This window comes from Phacochoerus africanus, chromosome 7, assembly GCF_016906955.1.
Source record: "Phacochoerus africanus isolate WHEZ1 chromosome 7, ROS_Pafr_v1, whole genome shotgun sequence".
NCBI lineage: Eukaryota > Metazoa > Chordata > Mammalia > Artiodactyla > Suidae > Phacochoerus > Phacochoerus africanus.
This window is the reverse complement of record NC_062550.1, coordinates 10197494-10214903: the sequence shown is the minus strand read 5'-3', so window position 1 is coordinate 10214903 and position 17410 is coordinate 10197494. Positions and strand designations below refer to the sequence as shown.

Sequence of the window (17410 nt, the reverse complement as noted above, 5' to 3'; positions counted from 1 at the left end):
CTAAGGTCCACAGCCCTGAGCACGACACCACACCACTCCACCAGTGGCTTGCGCCCCAGTATGACTTAAGTCTGCGTCCTGGCCCCCGAAGGACCTGTGCTGGAGTGAAAGGAATGGGGGTTGGGAGAAACGGAGTGGGCATCCAATTTGTAGAACTCAAGGTCTAAGGCGGTCTCTACCATGCACGGCCTCGGAGATCCGGCTTCCGGGTTCCTCAACGTCCCGCAGGGAGCGCCTGGAGTGCCCAGCAGCGAGGGTTAGCAGGTCAGGACGCCGCAAGGCCACGCAGGGAGAGGGCTTGGGAGACGGGGACCCGAGTCAACTCGTCCTGGCGACCCGCACGTTCTCTAGCTCCCCCTGCCCCGGGCAGCGGGCAAGAGCCGGACCTGGCGCCCCCGCCGCTCCCCCTCCAGCTCTTGCCACCGCCACTCGGGCGGCGTGATCGGTGCCCGGGACGGGGGCCCGGCCCCGCCCGCAGGCGGGAGGAGAGAGGCGGGAGGAGGGAGCGCGCCCACACCCCGCCCCCGCCCCGGGAGGCAGCCCGCGGAGCCCGCGGCCAGGGCGGCGCAGACCGGCCCAGCCACTCGCCAGGGCTGCGCGCCGGGACGCGCCACCGCCACCGCCACCGCCGCCGCCGCCGCCGCGTCCGCCCTTCAGCCCCCGCTCCCGGGGTTCGAGAAGGTAACCGCGAGCTGCCCCCCGGGTCGTCGAACCCGAAGTGGGCGTGGACGCCCGCCAGGACTTGGCACCCCTCTAGGCTCTCCGGGCCTGGGCAGGGAAGAGGGGCCAGCCTGCCAAAGGCGCCCGGGGTGCCAACAGGCCGGCCCGGAGCGGCGCGGGGACGCTCCAAATTTTCGGGTTGTTTTGCAATGTCCCAGGCGGGCGGAGGGGGGCAGAGAATTAGGAGGTAAAGCGGAGCGCGGGAGGAGGGGGCGAGCCGAGGGCCGTCTGCGCTCCTTCCTGCCCTGGGAAAGGAAGGGAAGGAACGAGGAGGGGGCTCGGTGTCGTCGGAATGTCGGGCCCCTTGGCGAGGCCGGCGCGGAGAGCGGGAAGTTGGGGAAACCGCTGGGGAGATGGACCAGGCACCCAGCCCCCTCCCCAGCCGCAGCATTCCAGGCCGGAGCGGCGGATGAGGTCATCCCGTCCAGTTCCCCTCCGGCCAAGGCAGCCGGCTGCCCCCTTCCCCGCGGAGCGACCCTCCACATTCTAACCCCGTACCTCCCAGAGGGAGTGTTTCCGAGCTAGTCTCTCGGATTTCCAGTCCCGACGGCCCTCGAGCTTGTTCTCGTCTTGCGGAGCCACGAGAGAGTCAAGAAGTTTAAGCCCATTTTCTGGATCGGGACACTGAGGCTCAGAGGGGCCAAGGGACTGGCCGGGACACCACAGCGAGGGGAGGGGGCATGGAGGGACGCGGTGCAGGGACTGGAACCCAGGCCTGGGGGAGACTCAGCCGAAGCCAAGTCAGCCTCGCAGAGTCAGAGGCTTGATTTGGCTCCAACTCGAGGTGTTGAGGCAAAAAGCATCTCCCCCCGCCTCCCCGTTTCTCCCCTGTGGCCCGCGGCGCTCCCTCCCACTCTCCCCCTTGAAGTCCTGAGAACCGGGTCTCTGCTGCCACTGCAGACAGCTTGCTACCCTTTCTGGCCTCCGTGTTCCCATCTCGAAGGGGCTGGACTCGAAGGGCATGAGAAGGCAGCCCCCAGGGAGTGAACCCCTAAAAAGAGGCCAGAGCGGTCCTAACCGAGACATGGTCCCTCTGTCCAGCGGTAGGGGTGGTGTTAAAACCCAGCCGGACGCTTGCGGAACGGGGCTCTGGGCAGCGAGTGGCCTCCAGGATGAGAGCTGGTGCTGCTAATCGGTGACCCCTAGGTGAGGGCTAGGGTGCAGCCTCCCCCACGCGGCCACAGCCTAGCCTCTGCCCCCTTCCCCCTCCTCCCTCCGACAGCTGTGGCCTGTTCCAACCACATGCGCCTCCACAGCGACCCCTATGGGCCTCTGGCAGTGCGGTCTCTGCTTCCGCCCCAAACCTTGTCCTTGGGGCCATCAGCGCTATTGAGTAAGCTCCTACCGAGTACCCAGGCCTGACCATCCTCTGGAGGGTAAACATGAGGACTCCTGGGACCCTGAGGCCACACGGCGGCCACTCGAGCTCAAGTCACAGACACGGACTCTGCAGAGCTGAGTGCCCCGCCTCCCAGACCTGCCCTTCTGAGCTTGGCAGTTGGGCGTCTGCCACTGCCTCCAACAGCTCTTCCCCAAGCCCCTGTGGCCTTCACCTCTCACCCCTACCCCCCATACCCCGCACTGGTGGAACCCTGGCCAGGTTCCCATCCACGCCACTTTCTTTGCGCTCTGACCTGGAGCAAGTCAGTTCCCTTTCTGTGCCTCGTTTTTCACATCTGTGAAATAGGTGTTTGTGAGCATTAGCAAGTAGCATTCCTGGGCTGGGTAGGGGAGATAGGCCATGTTCTGGGACAACCAGAGCCCTGCTTTACTCCAGGGCCTGGGGAGAGGGTGTTGTGTACGGCACACCTGATCACCAGCAGCACTCTGCCATCAGGGTCACATGCCAAATAGTCTGCCATCAGGGGTCCCCAGGTTCTAGTGTAAGATGTTGGATTTGAACACAGGGCTGCCTCGCTTCGGGATCCGAGGGTTTTATTCCGGCATCTCCCACTCTTACAGTTCCCCTGGGAGAGGACTTGCCTTTGACGCTGTTCTTGCTCTCCACGTGGAAAAACAGACCCCCAGTAGCAGTGCCCTGCCCTCGGCCCCACAACGCTGCAGGTCTCAGGGGTGGATGGGGTGGGGGTCTTTAGGAGCTGCCCAGAGGCATCTGAGATCATCGCAACATTGGGGCAGAAACTGGTCGTCCAAGTCACAGTGGCCACGGGGGTTGGTTGAGGGCCAGAGCCCCTTCTGCAGAAGGAGGGGCTGCTTCTAGAAACAGCTGATGGGGGCCGGGGAGAGGTAGCTATGGCCACATAACAGACACAATGTCCGTCCCCCCCACCCCATGGCATTTCAGGATACCTCCCCCCTTCTCAACTCCCCCCCACCCCGAGATTCAGTCCTCTTCTCTGCAGAGCAAGGAAACCTGGCCCGTGCCAGGTAACTGCCACGTGACCTTGGCCAAGTTCCTTCTCTCCGGGCCTTGACTCTTCCTATAAAATGGGCTAACCCTCCAGCTTTTCGGGGCTGTCGGGGAATCGGGTGACATCATGTAGTGGTTGGCCGACGGCAGAGCGCTTCGTAACTTCAGCAAACATTCCAAGAGGGCTGCTTGGTGGGGGCTGCTTGGTGCCCAGGATGCCAGGGAGAGGGATGATTCAGAGCCCCCCCCCAGGGGGAGGAGTCGGGGTTGGGGGAGGAGCTGGTGGGAAGGGAATGTAACCCGAAAACAAAGCAAGCTTTGTTTTATTGCCTTCTTTGTTTTTATCTTGTTATTTAACCTCTTTTGAATTTCAAATCACATTTGAAGGGCAGTATAGCGATTTTTAGGCTTGGAGGTGGAAGCAAAAAAAAAAAAATTTTTTTTTTGAAGTTGACAAGGTGTTCTTGTTAAGGATCCTTATCAGCTTTTATCAGCTCAGGTCTCAGGTCTGTGGCAGTAAGTGACTTGCCCAAGGTCACACTGGAAGGCCACCGAATCCTCCATCCACCTTCACATGAAGGTGGCGAGGTCACGCCTTCGGCATGAAGGTATCACAAAGAACTCCTGTGATTAAACGGATCGGGACCTGGCCCTTGCTGAGCGCTGAGAGGGAGGGAGGCTGGGAACTTCAGGCAGTGGCCCCATCTTCCGAGTGTGTGGCTGATCCGGGGAGGCAAGACGGGGCTCCACGGGCCAGTTAAGGCGACATGAGTCAGAAGCTCTGAGCTGATGTCTCTCCTGGCTCTCTTGATGTAACCTTAAGCAAGCTTGGCCTCTCCGAGGACACAGAAAAACAGGATGAGGGATTCCAGGCTCATAGGTGTCCTCCAGCAGATACTTTCTATGATGCTAGAAGGGGTGAGAGCAGGCCGAAGCCTGGGATTGGGGAGGAGGGAGGGGAAGGGATTGGGAGGGGGGGCCGCAGGAGGCAAGGAAGAGCATCTGGCACCAGCCGAGCTCTTTCCCAAACTCGGTCGCTGGTAACAAGACTTTACATCAATTCGAAAAACTAAAATCATGTTCTTTCCTGCGGGCCTTTTCAGAGCCTTGAATACGCTCAGGCATGTAGTAGGCAGCTGGAAAAACCACTTTTGACCACAGAATCCTTTTTCCAGGAAGTACCTTGGAGGCAAAGGGTCTGAGGAACCTCTGCACTGGCTGTTTACACAGCGGTTCATAAAGCTTATGCCAGGCACCTCCTCCCTCCGGATCTCTCTTGAGTGGAAAACAATTTAACCCACAGAGAAGGGAGGTGACATACTACTCAACCCGCCAGCAGGAGGCAGTGTAGCTAAGGGCTCAAGGTCAGGGGCTCTGCTTCCACATTGTCTGCTGTGTAGCCTTGGGCAAGTCCCCTGGCTTCTTTGAGCCTCTTTCTCCTCTATGGGGTCTCCCTCCGCCCCCGAGGCTGTTGGCTGGGCTAAATGCATGATGATAAGCTATTGGCACTTCATTCGTGGCCTCTCCCAGTCTATACCTGTTCAAAGGCAACCACAATTCCAATCTCCATCACCTTTTTTTTTTTCCTGTCTTTTTAGGGCCACACCCACGGCACATGGAGGTTCCCAGGCTATAGATCTAATCCAAACTGTAGCCGCTGGCCTATACCACAGCCACAGCAATGAGGGATCCGAGCCACGTCTGCGACCTACACCACAGCTCACAGCAACACTGGATCCTTAACCCACTGAACACAGTCATGGATCAAACCCACGTCCTCATGGATCCTAGTCAGGGTCTTAACCCACGGAGCCACAACGGGAACTCCTTGATCACTCTTGTTTTGTTTCGCCTGCTCTGAAATTTCCTATACCTGGAACCAGGCAGCAAGTGTCCTCCTCGTGGGTCGGCGCAGCATTTTGTCTCCATCATTTGGTCTCTTTAGCTGTTTTTATTTGGACCCCGGCTGTCTCCAGGCCTCCCACCACTTTTCTCTCTTTCTTTTAGGTCTCCACCCTGGGCAGGAGGGGGGCTGTCCCAGTTCGAGGCACATTGGGCGCCTTCTCTGTTCTTGGACAGAACAGCTACAGCTGCTTCGACGGGGCTGGGAGCCAAGCCTCAGGGAGAGACGAGCCATGGACCCCCCATAGCCTCAGCATTTGGGGTCAGCGCCTTAGGAGAGCAGAGGGGCCACCTCCATCCACCCCCTTCCACCTAGAAGGAGGGAGCCAAGAACTGGACCCTTAGCCCAGCCCACTGCCCTCCCCAGGCCCCAGGAGGGCATGGACCAGCAGTGGTGAACTGCCAGAGCTGATGCCGGGTCCCCAGGGGGCCGGAGGAACCCCGGCCATGAGCCTGGGCAAGCTCTCGCCCGTGGGCTGGGTGTCCAGCTCTCAGGGGAAGAGACGGCTGACAGCGGACATGATCAGCCCTCCCCTCGGGGACTTCCGCCACACCATGCACGTGGGCCGCGGCGGGGACGTCTTCGGCGACACCTCCTTCCTCAGCAACCACGGTGGCAGCTCCCGGGGCACCCACCGCTCGCCCCGCAACTTCCTGGCCAAGAAGCTGCAGCTGATGCGAAGGGTGGGGGCACCGCCGCGGCGAATGGCTTCCCCGCCCGCGCCGTCGCCGGCTCCGCCCGCCGTCTCCCCCATCATCAAGAACGCCATCTCCCTGCCTCAGCTCAACCAGGCCGCCTACGACAGCCTCGTGGTGGGCAAGCTCAGCTTTGACCGCAGCCCCGCCACCTCCACGGACGGCCACTCCAGTTACGGTGAGGGCCTGGGCCGCCATCCACCCGTTTTTTCAAGGCTGAAACCCGGGGGTTCTTGGGTTCAGCCAAGCCCCAAGTGGGCTCTTTTCTCTGCAGTAGCTTGGTCTTCAGGAAGGTCAGGTGCAAACCCCAGATCCTGGATGGCGAGGAAGGGGTCACAGCATGGGGACCAGCCCACTCCCCTAAACACACTGAGGCAGAGGCGTGGGAAGATGGGGTTTGAGCTCTTCCTGTCCCTAACTTGCCTCTCCCTCTCCGGGTCCCTCAGCTAGGACAGCCCACCCCCTCCAGCCCCCTTCCGTGCAAGCAGCCGCCTGGCGTCAGATGATGTAGTGGGGAGACCAAGAGCCAGGGCTCTAGATTCAGATGCCGGTCCCGCCTGATTTCCAGGGAGCCGGTTGACCACTGGAAAGTCAAGTCCTGGCCTGTGGCATGAGTGGGTCCCTTGGGGTCATTGCTAAGACTCAGTGAGATGACACACACCTCTGGTATGGCCCAGAACCTGGCGCATTTTGGGTGCTCAGGACACGGGAGCAGTTGCTGTATTGTTATTTGAACAGAGGTTCCTGTAACTCCACAAATTTGGAAAACCACTCACGTGGACAGAAGCCAGAGAGAGGCCCTTTTGCAAGGTCGAGAGTAGCAGGGCTCCCTTGGCGCCTCTGGAAAGCGCGCCTGGGAACGGGGGCCCCTGCTGCCACCTGGTGGCCATTCCCTGCCCTGCACGTCTCCCCAGCACCAAGGGCAAGGGAATCCCACTGAGGGCTGGTCCCCAGTCCCCGCCCCCACTGTGTCTCAGGCCTGATGATCCTGGAGCCTGGGGCTGGGACAGAGAACTTTTGGAGCCCATTTGCCTGCCCTTGGGGTCTTGATCTCTATGCAGTCAGACTCTGGCTGCTGGTTCCGTCCCTGTGCCCACAAACCAGCCCGTGTGCTGTGGGTTTACCCGCAGCCGTGGGCCATTGTCATGGCAGGGGACCAGGGGTTATGCAAGTTCACGGTGGGGGCTGAGAATCGGGAGATTTGAGCTCCAGGTTTGGTTCCAGCCCATCAGACTCTGGCTCTGGGCAAGCCCTTCCCCTCGTCCCAGACTGAGCCTCACTTTCTTCATATGCAAAATGAGAATGAAGATTTCCAAGACTGTCAGGAAGACCACACGAGGAATTCCGGCTTCACTGTCTTGGAAAGATGGGAGGCCAGATGGGGGGGTAGTTTGCCAAAGGCCACATAGCAAGTTGGGGTGGGTCCTGGCTCTCCCCTTCCCAATTCCTGGTTAGGGACCCTAGCTGTGACCCTGGTCCCTATTTCTCTTCCAGGCCTGGACTCTGGATTCTGCACCATCTCCCGCCTGCCTCGTCCAGAAAAGCCTCGTGACCGAGACCGTGAGAACTCCTTCCCCTCTGAGCCTGAGCTTCGCCGCTCTGACTCCCTCCTGTCCTTCCGCCTGGACCTCGACCTTGGCCCCTCTCTCCTCAGTGAGATGCTGGGGGTCATGAGCCTCTCAGAAGCCTCTGCGGCTGAGACCCCAGCCCCAGCCCCTGCTGCAAATTCCCCAGCCCCAGCTGCAAATCCCCCAGCCCCAGCTGCAACCCCCCTGTCCCCTCTGGGAAAGCCCTCAGGCCCTGCCTCCAGCCCCCCACCCCGTGGACACTGCCCCAATGGGGTAACTGCTAGGTTGGGCTCAGTGGCTGAGGCCAGGGCCGGTCCAGTAGGACAGCATCCCCCAGCACCTGCTGACATGGCCCCTGGCCGGCGCTGGGGAGCAGGCTGGGGTGGCAGCCAAAGCAGCCGCCACTACCCTGAGGTGGATGCTCGGCGGGAGCCAGCGGGGATGCTGTCCCAGGCCCAGTCCTCTTGGGAGAGCCTGGACGACGAGTGGGGGGCAGCCCAGGCAGGCAGCAGGGCCCCCGTGCCCAGCACGGTGCAAGCCAACACCTTCGAGTTCGCTGATGCTGAGGAGGATGACGAGGTCAAGGTGTGAGCCGCTGGGCACGGGCTCCGGGCACTGCCTATGGACAGCCCAGGGGCAGAGCCAGCCCCTCACCTGCCAGGCGGGTCCTAGATCCCTCCTCACCTCTGCAGGCCAGACATGGGAGGGAGGCCAGAGGAGACCAAGCTCGTTCCAGGCCCCCGGTGTTCCCCTGGGTCCTGCTGGGCTGACCTGCCTCCCCACCTCCTCCCCCCCGCCCAACCCTCGCCCCACTGCCACTCTGGACCCAGTAGCCATTCCCTGGGGCCACCTCCACCCCATGCCACCCCCACCAGCTGGAGGGCCAGCCTCACAGGGCAGCCTTTGTGCTGAGAAAGCTGCCCTCCACGGTTGGGGGCTGGGGAGCACACCACACAGAGCCTTTGTCTCCTCTCCCAAAGGGACCGTGTGCCCCAGCTCATCCTGGAGTTGCCCCCAGCAGGGTCGCCATCGCCTGCCTGAGAGCCGCAGCCCTCGCTCAGGCTGCCACCCCAATATTCCCACCGCCGCCCCTACTTGTCCCAGAAGCCTCAGAGAAGAAAATCAGGTGTGACTTCAGAGCAGGTGAAACGCCACCTTCCTGTGTGCACCCAGACCTGCCTCTGGGACCCGATTAAAAAAAAGGCTTTTTTGATAAAAAGTTGTCCTTCAAGATGCTTGAGGAGCTCAGAGCATAGTGTCAGCTCCACCTGCTCGAATACCCTCAGTCCAGGGATTGGAAAGCCAAGGACCGCCCCCAACCCACACCCCCTCCCACCCCCACACACAGGGCCCCCAATGAGAGGAGGGGCTGAGGCGGGGGGTAATTGAGTAACCAGGCTGGAATGAATGTCCCTGCGATAAGAGGCCAGGTGGGAGCCCTTATCTGCAGTTCCGGGAACAGCCCCTGACCCAGGTGCCTGGAACCAGAATCCCACAGGGCAGCTTGGCACTTGCCCTGGTGACAAAAGGGGACAGGCAGCCAGGAGTGGTGGCTTCAAGGTGTTTACGTGCACAACCCCCACGTGGCAGTCCTGGGACCTGGTGCCCCCGTTTTCTTGTCTGTTTCCTAAGGATGCTGGGAGCATTAAAATAGTGGAAACATCACAGTTCCTATCACCAGAAAGACTCGAAAGGCGGGTTCTTTTTTTGGTTCTTGGCCTTGGGGGAGGGGAATGAAGGCGGAGGCTCAGGAACAGCAGGAAGGAACCCAGGACCGAGGGTGGCTGGGCCCCCGTGGCTGGAGGCGGCTTGGGCTCAGGCATCCGCTCTGGGAACTTGCAATCTGGCCCGGCACGGCCCTCAGTCTAGCTTGAAGGAGATAATGCTGAACCCGCCCTGCACGCTCAGGTAGCTCAGGTGGCTGTGGCCCAGCCTATTGGGAAAGGTCAGCTGGTGCCCGTCTGGCAGCTTCACCTTGAATCCATCCTCCTCGAAGGTCACGATGAGCTGCGGTGGGAGGGAGGGCATCAGGGAGAGCAGGGGACGCCCTGAAAAGGGGCCCAGGCAGTGCCTGGTGGCTCAAACTGTCCTGGCACATGTCTAGGCTAGGGTGCCCTACCATCTGGGCTCCCTCCCCCTTGATATCTTCCTCTGGCCCCTTTCCCTTTGACCTCACCTTGACCTCTGACCCTGGGCTGAAGCACATGTGACTGTCTCGTTGCTCCTCCCCCCAGCTGTTGCCATCCCGTGAGTTGCAGACGATGGTGGATTCACTGAAACGTGGGTTGAAGTGCAGGGCCAGTTTGTCTGTCCCCTGGCCCAGGTTGATGACAAAGCTGCAGGGAAGGGAGGAACAGGTGAGACTAAGGGGCCAGCCCTCGGTAAAGCAACTTGGGTCACAGGATCTTGGTTGACCACAAGCTGGAAGAATCACCAAGGTTGTGTTAATTGAGGTCTGTGCCTTAAAACAAGGGAGGCGACAACTTGATCAGACTTGGCACTGGAGGATCACATTCCATGGAGAGCACAGACCGAGGCTTTGGACAGGAGGGTAATAGTGACATTCAGGAACTGAAGGTGTCTATCCTGGAGGAAAGAATCGCTTAGCTATCTGAAGACCTATTAAGTCCGGCCATAAATGGTCATACACCAGGGGTTTCCCTTGTAATGCGGCAGGCTAAGGGATCTGGCATTGTCACTATAGTGGCTCCGGTTGCTGCACGGGTTTGATTCCTGGCCCAGAAACTTCCACATGCTTCAGGTGCAGCCAAAAAAAAAAAAAAAAAAAAGTCATACGGGAGTTCCCATCGTGGCTCAGCCGTTAACAAACCCGACTGGTATCCATGAGGATGCAGGTTCGATCCCTGGCCTTGCTCAGTGGGTTAAGGATCCAGCGCTGCCTTGAACTGTGGTGTAGGTTGCAGATGCGGCTCAGATCCCGCGTTGCTGTGGCTGTGGTGTAGGCCCGCGGCTACAGCTCCAATTTGACACCTAGCCTGGGGACCACCATATGCCCGGTGTGGCTCTAAAAAGACAAAAAAGACCCCAAAAAAAGTCATACACCTGAAGTGGTGAGCTCCCTTGTCATTAGAAGTATGCAATCAGGAGTTTTGTGCTCTCTTGGCAGGATCACTACCAGAGCCTGGGTTAGCCCTTCAGAGTCCCTTAGTGGGACATTCTGAATCATGGGGCGCCTTCCTTGGGAGGTCTCAGACCAGAGGTATCCCACATTTCTGCAACCTTGAGGGACCCAAGTAGGAGAAAAGGGTGACTTTTCTCTTGGCTTCTGCCGTGAGAAGCCAAGCAGCTTCCTGCCCCTCTCCCACCAAACGTGGGTGAAGATCCCTCCCCAGGAATGCTGACTTTGTTCTGCATACAGGAGGGTCCAAGGCTGGGGAGGAGAGCTGCACCTGATTCAAAGGGAGAGGAAGCAGACGAGACCACTTGGCGCCCCCTGGTGGCTGTCCCTGGTTTAATGTGTGTGAAAGGCTGGCCTCTGGCCCTTCAGCTGGGTCATGAGAGGGGTGTCCCTGAGGGTTTGGACCTTCAGTAGAGACACCTGATCCACAGAGGACTGGGCACGATGTCTTGGACATATCCACCTGCTGCTTCAGTGTCTGTCGGGCCGGGGAATGGAGCATACGGCGTCCTTTATGAATGCTGAAGCTCCCCAAACCCAGCCTCGATGTGAAGACAGGCCCTAACAGGAGAGGGGCCAGCAGAGGTGCGGGAGGGACGTGAAAGCGAGCAAGAATGTCCAGAAGGCCCCCTGGCCTGAGGTCGCTCTCAGGGTCCGACCATTTCGCAAGGCTGCCCTGGCCGTCCCCACCTTCCCAGCCCATCCCAGGTCTGGGGGCAGTCCTCCTGGCCTCCCGCCCCGCCTGCCCTCCCGCTGGCTCACCCATCAGCGTCATCATCGATCTTGCCCTTGATCTTCAGGGTTTTCCCCACCTTCATGTCCATGTTCATAATCTCAACTTTCCCCTGTGCCAACAGAGAAACATCCGGCAAAAATCACATCCCATACAAATTGGTCACACATGCGCCCAGTGCGCTGCTGCTAGTGAAGCCCACTCACCAGCATCACCCCATCCCCACCCGGCCACAGGCCTCACCCTCCCTCTGCCCTCATGAGGGCACTGAGCTGGGCAGGGAAAGAGCCCAGAGCCCCCTCTTGCCCATACGCCTTCGCTCTCATCCACCCCAGACTGACTAGAACAGCTGGATCTAGACATTCCAGCTGAGGAACCTCAGTCTGCCCATCTATGAAATGGGTAGAGTGATTGCTGACCTCGCTGTTCACAAATGTGTTCATGTGATGAGGCACGCTGTCCACAGCAGGATCCCCCAAACAAGGGTGTGCCTAGTTCTTGCACAAACAGAAGCGCACCAGGCACAGAAAATGACTGTAGCTCAGACAGGTCCTGGCCCATCCCAAACCGAGCATCCATAAAACTCCATGAGTTACATGTCTGAACATGTCCATCAAAGTCCCTCTAGGAATTCCCTGGTGGCTCAGCAGGTTGAGGACCTGCCCTTGTTACTGCTGCAGCTCAGGTCGCTCTTGTGGCGCAGGTTCAATCCCTGGCCTGGGAAGTTCCGTGTGCCTTGGGCGCAGCCAAAAAAAAAAAAAAAAAAGTCCCTCTCCTAACCTCATTTTCCACATCTATTAAATGGGCTAATTTGATTTATTTCAAGTGCCCACTAATGCTGTTGGGTGTCCTGAGGTTAACAGTACCCACTTTGGGCTGGTTGGGAGGACGAGCGCGCCCCTGAATAAGGCTTGGCACAGACTAAAAGGAAATCGAGGCGCTGTCGTCATTATGCTGACTTATTGTTTTTACAGTAATCTTCTGCCTCCTATTTTTCCATAGGATCTCGGCAGCGCCTGAAGTTCTACACAGCAGGAGTGCCCACAACTTCACGATGATTGAAAGGGAGGCTCTTGAAGCTGGGTTTTCAAAGCTCATTCCCCAAGCCCAAGAAAATGACCAATTTTCACATCCACAACTGGAGGGTGTGAGGTTGGGCCACACAGGAGGCAGACTTAGAGCTTTACGGGAGAATGCACTTACACTGTGCAGTTTCTCTTCCCTGTTTGTTTTTTTTTTTTTGGAAGGAGCACACCTGGGAAGCCCTGAACCAATTCCTGGGACCGAGGTGCTTTGCCAAAGTCAAGGGCAGTATCTGTGGGGGCAGGATCGATATTCCTCTGCTGGCAGCACCTCTTTCCATGACGAAGCAAGAGGGAAGCGATCAGCCAGTTCAAACACAGGTTCTCCAGGAGGCGGTGTCTTTTAAAAGGTTGGCCTGGGATCCGGCGTTGAGGCGGCTGAGGCGCGGGTGGAAACTATGGCTCAGTTCTGATCCCTGGCCCGGGAACTCCATATGCCACAGGGGGGCCAAAAAAGAAAAATATTATTAATAATAAGAGGAGTAAGAAATGAATACATAATTTAAAAATGTAGAAAAAATAAAAAGCAGCCCTAGGGAGTTCCTTGGTGGCCCAGCAGTTGGGTATCTGGCATTGCCACTGCTGTGGCTCGGGTCACTGCTCTGGCGCAGGTTCAATCCCTGGCCTGGGGACGTCCACATGCTGTGGATGTGGCCAAAAATATATAATGAAATAAAAAAAATATAACAAGACAGAGTTCCCGTTGTGGCCCAACAGAAGCAAATCCGACTAGGAACCATGAGGTTGCGGGTTCGATCCCTGGCCTTGCTCAGTGGGTTAAGGATCTGGCATTGTCATGGGCTGTGGTGTAGGTCACAGACGCAGCTCGGATCCCAAGTTGCTGTGGCTGTGGTGCGGGCCGGCAGCTGTAGTTCTGATTCAACCCCTCAACTGGGAACCTCCATAGGCCGAGGGTGCAGCTCTAAAAAGCAATATATGTGTATATACAGCCATGCTTCACCCAGGAGAGTGGAGCATAATGTCGTGTCAGACCCTGTGATGCCTCAGAGCTGGGGTTTCCAGGCTTGGGTGCCCCTGACATTTGGGCTGGATAGTCCCATGTTGCGGGACTGTCCTGTGTGTCGTAGGAGGTTGAGCGCCATCTCTGATCTCTTTCCACTGTATGCCAATTGCACCCTCCCCCCAAGCTGTGACAACCCAAAATTTAGCCAGATGTGGCCAAATGCCCCCTGGGGGGGGGAAATCTTCTCCCTTAGAGAAAGTGGGGCTCAGGGGCAGGAGGCCTAATCCCTCTGCTCAGTGCTTCATGTAACAGCTGGATCACCAGACACACAGGATTCAAATTCTCCTTCAGCCTCTCCCTGATAGACAAAGAGCTTACCACTCAAGAAGGTTTTCCAGTCCCTCCCAAAGAAGCAAAGCTGGGGTACGGGGTGGGGCAGGTGTCAGTGGTCAGGGTCTGGTGCCAGCTCTCCCCTAACTGGCCCAATGACTAGGGGCCAGCTGTGCCCCTTTCTGAACCTCCGTCTCCCCATCTCTTTTTTTTTTTTTTTGGCCTCGCTGTGGCATGTGGAAGTTACCAGGCCAGAGATCGAACCCACACCAGAGCAGTGACCAGAGCTGCTGCCGTGTCAACGCCAGATCCCCAACCCACTGCACCTCAAGAGAACTCCCTCCCTATTTTATTTTATTTTATTTTATTTTATTTTATTTTATTTTATTTTATTTTATTTTATTTTATTTTATTTTATTCATTAGGACCACACCTATGGCATATGGAAGTTTCCAGGCTAGGGGTGGAATCAGAGCTGCACCTGCTGGCCTACTCCACAGCCACCACAACCCAGGATCCGAGCCGCATCTGTGACCTACACCACAGCTCACGGCAATGCCAGATCCTTAACCCACTGAGCAGGACCAGGGATTGAACCTGAGTCCTCATGGATACTAGTCAGACTCGTTTCCACTGCACCACAAGAGAACCCCCTCCCCATTTTAATAGGAGATGTGGACTAGGTGGTCTCTGAAGCAGAAGGAAGAAAGGGGACAACCAGGAGAAGGAGAAAGTCAGCAAAGTCTCTGGACGCAAAGGTCCTCGCTGAGGGGCAGGGGGCGGGGAGCAGCCTGCTTTCCACGCTGGACCCTCCAGGCACACCCCGCCTCCCGCCTGCGCTGACTTGAATAGCGCCCCCCCAAAAGCATGTCTGCCTTGAGCCTGTGAATGTGACCTATTTGGAGATGGGGTCAAGTTAAGACAGGGTAGTAGTGGTTTCGGGTGGGCTCTACGTCCAAAGTGATTGACGTCCTTATGAGAAGAGGGAAATGGAGTTCCCATTGCGGCTCAGTGGGTTAAGAACCCAGCAGAGTGTCCATGTGGATTTGGGTTCAATCCCTGGCCTCAGTGGGTTAAGGATCCGGCGTTGCCTCAAACTCAGTGTAGGTCACAGATGCGGCTTGGATCCGGTGTTGCTGTGGCTGTGGTGTAGGTTTCCGCTGCACTCCCTAGCCTGGAAACTTCCATGTGCCATGGGTGTGGCTGTAAAAATAAAAAAAGAAGAAGAAAAAGGAAAGGAAGAGGGGAATTTGGACTCAGAAACACAGACAAGTCCTTGCGAAGGCAGAGGCCAAGGTTGGAATGATACAGCTACAAGCCAAGGAGCGTCACAGTTTGCTGGCAACCGATGGAGCCTGGGAGCAACAAGAAAGAATCCTTCCCCAGAGGTTTCAGAGGAGCCAGGCCCCACCCAACACCTGGGTGTCAGACTCAAGGCGCCAAGACTATGGGGGGATAAATCTGTTGCGGCAGCCGTAGGAAACCCAAACACCTCTCAGTCCTCAGAAGATGCTGTCTGCGATCCTGTCCCCCAGATGTGATGGACTGGTGCTCAGAGAGGGACAGTGACCAGTCCAAAGCCACGCAGCAGGTTATGGCAGAGCAGGGTTTGGAATCAAAGAATCAGCCACAGACCTCCAAAAACACCGACTCAGCCCCCAGCAATTTACAGATTGTGATCTTGGGCACATTCTTCTTCTTCTTCTTCTTCTTCTTCTTCTTTTGTCTTTTTGACTTTTTTTTTAAGGCCGCACCTGCAGTGTATGGAGGTTCCCAGGCTAGGGGTCAAATCAGAGCTACAGCTGCCAACCTACGCCACAGCCACAGCAACGCCAGATGTGAGCCGCGTCTGCGACCTACACCACAGCTCACGGCAATGCCGGATCCTTAACCCACGGAGCGAGGCCAGGGATCGAAGCCGCAACCTCATGGTTCCTAGTCGGATTCGTTTCCACTGCGCCACGATGGGAAATCCACGTTTATCTTCAAGTCACAGTTTCTCCATCTTTATAAAGCTCCACAGATGTTAGCAGTTATTATTATTGCTGAGATTAATATCACTGATGAGGAAACTGAGGCTAGAGCGGGGAAAGAGATGGGCTCAGAGGTGCCAGAGGGAGCAGAGGACCCGGCTGTTAAAGGGCTGTGGAGAAGATCCATCCAACCTCCCCACTATACAGATGGGGAAACTGAGGCCCTGGGGGCAGCCGTGCTTTTCCCTCAGCACCCACCCCGCCCCAACTCAGGCGAGGGCACAGAGGGCAGGACAAGGTGGGCGACAGGGGAGCCAGCATCCTCACCGACATGGTGGCAACTCCTCACGACAGCTCTCCGCTTTCAGTGGCTCCTGGAGGTTTGGGCTCAGGGTCCCGCCTCGCAGTGCAGCTTATATCCTAGAATATTACACATTAACTCCCCCAAGGCCATAAATGGGGACTTTGGTCCTTTCTGCCAGGTGTCTCTCCCCTCGCATCTCCTGGTGCCCAGAACAAACAGGCAGAAGGCTCCTCACCGCAGCCCAGCCCACCCAGCCCACAGCATCCTCCTGGCATCCCTCCAGCACGGCTTCCCTCTTCCTCCCAGAGCCCTAGGGGACGTGACCCCAGAAGCAGTGCCATTCTGGGCGCCAGGAGCCAGCACAAGCCGTGTGAGCTTGGCTGGCCACCCAGTGTCCCTGAGCCCTGCTTTCTCATCCTTAAACAGAGAGGCTTCCTTTGAAAACCTCTGTATTTCTATGATGTCCAGATTCATTTTGAGAGTCTTTTGTTTTCTCCCCTCACCCATGACTTTTCTGATGGTACACACAAGATTTTTTGTTTGTCTTCTTCTTCTTCTTTTTTTTTTTTTTTTCATTTTAGGGCCGAAGCCGAGGCATATGGAAGTTCTCAGGGGAGGGACTGAATCAGAGCTGCAGCTGCCGGTCACAGCCACAGCAACATAGGATCTGAGCTGCATCTGGGACCTACACCACAGCTCACGGCAATGCCAGATCCTTAACCCATGGAGCGAGGCCAGGGATCAAACTGGAATCTTTGTGGATACTAGCTGGGTTCATTACTGCTGAGTCACAACAGGAACCCTTGTACATATAACTTTTAAAAGCAATACGTGGATTGGAGTTCCTGTCATGGCTCAGTGGTTAACAAATCCGACTAGGAACCATGAGGTTTCGGGTTCGATCCCTGGCCTTGCTTAGTGAGTTAAGGATCCGGCATTGCCGTGACCTGTCGTGTAGGTTGCAGACACGGCTCGGACCCCAAGTTGCTGTGGCTCTGGCATAGGTCGGCGGCTACGACTCTGATTAGACCCCTAGCCTGGAAACCTCCATATGCCGCGGGAGCGGCCCAAGAAATGGCAAAAAAGACCAAAAAATAAAATAAATAAAATAAAAAGGCCGCGGCATTCAAGTATTGGTACAGAAAGTTTGGCAGCATCATGGCAACGTATTTAGGACAGATTCCCAGAAGTAGGATTTTTCTAGAGCCCTGGTTTGATGAGCCAGAGGGTTTTCCTTTAGAGCTGGCCCTTGCCACTCCAGATGGGGTGCTGGGAGGCCAGCCCTGCTGAGGCCCCTTCCGTGCCAGGAGTTGGCGGGTGGCTCACTGCCCAGCACTGACAGAGGGCACCACCTTCAGTCCCCTGCGGGTCCCGAGAGGAGACTGATTTCCTTATTTTACCCTCAAGGAAATTGATCCCTTCTTGATCTTTCTCCCAAGACCATTGTAAAATCCAAGCAAGATAAGGACTTTTAAAGTGCTTTACACACAGAAAGTCTCTAATCAACAGAAACTACACATTGTAGAGGTGCTTTTTTTCTGATCGTAATAGTAACCTGAGCTCACTGAAGAAGGTTTTGGAAAGTGCCCCGAAGAGCTTAGAAGGGTCCTGGTTTTAGAGGGATGTTT

General features: G+C 57.1%; 2 protein-coding genes across 3 annotated transcripts; one reads left to right on the top strand and one right to left on the bottom strand.

Annotated features, from left to right (window-relative positions):
• The first annotated feature begins 215 nt into the window (after positions 1–215).
• CDC42EP1 (CDC42 effector protein 1) lies at positions 216–8476 on the top strand. Of its 2 annotated transcripts, none has more exons than XM_047786333.1 (3): positions 216–264; positions 5099–5867; positions 7184–8476. In XM_047786333.1, exons 2-3 carry the CDS (start codon positions 5405–5407, stop codon positions 7846–7848), a joined length of 1128 nt encoding a protein of 375 aa, XP_047642289.1. In that variant the 5' UTR covers positions 216–264; positions 5099–5404; the 3' UTR covers positions 7849–8476. The 2 variants fall into 2 exon arrangements, with proteins under 2 accessions (XP_047642289.1, XP_047642288.1); XM_047786332.1 differs by lacking the exon at positions 216–264 and adding an exon at positions 550–681.
• A 463-nt stretch (positions 8477–8939) lies between these two features.
• On the bottom strand, positions 8940–11235 carry LGALS2 (galectin 2). Its single transcript, XM_047786334.1, has 3 exons — positions 11159–11235; positions 9434–9593; positions 8940–9264 (listed from the first exon to the last, which is right to left on the bottom strand). Exons 1-3 carry the CDS (start codon positions 11224–11226, stop codon positions 9118–9120), a joined length of 375 nt encoding a protein of 124 aa, XP_047642290.1. The 5' UTR covers positions 11227–11235; the 3' UTR covers positions 8940–9117.
• Positions 11236–17410: the final 6175 nt, after the last annotated feature.

Bases quoted from the DNA above. Each gene is read 5' to 3' on its own strand.
- CDC42EP1 (XM_047786333.1), top strand. From the start codon at position 5,405: ATGCCGGGTCCCCAGGGGGCCGGAGGAACCCCGGCCATGAGCCTGGGC. The intron at 5,868-7,183 runs GTGAGGGCCTGG...TTTCTCTTCCAG, and splicing joins GGACGGCCACTCCAGTTACG to GCCTGGACTCTGGATTCTGC.
- LGALS2 (XM_047786334.1), bottom strand. From the start codon at position 11,226: ATGAACATGGACATGAAGGTGGGGAAAACCCTGAAGATCAAGGGCAAG. The intron at 9,594-11,158 runs GTGAGCCAGCGG...CCTTCCCTGCAG, and splicing joins ATCGATGATGACGCTGATGG to CTTTGTCATCAACCTGGGCC. The intron at 9,265-9,433 runs GTGAGGTCAAAG...CTCCCACCGCAG, and splicing joins GCCCAGGGTCAGAGGTCAAG to CTCATCGTGACCTTCGAGGA.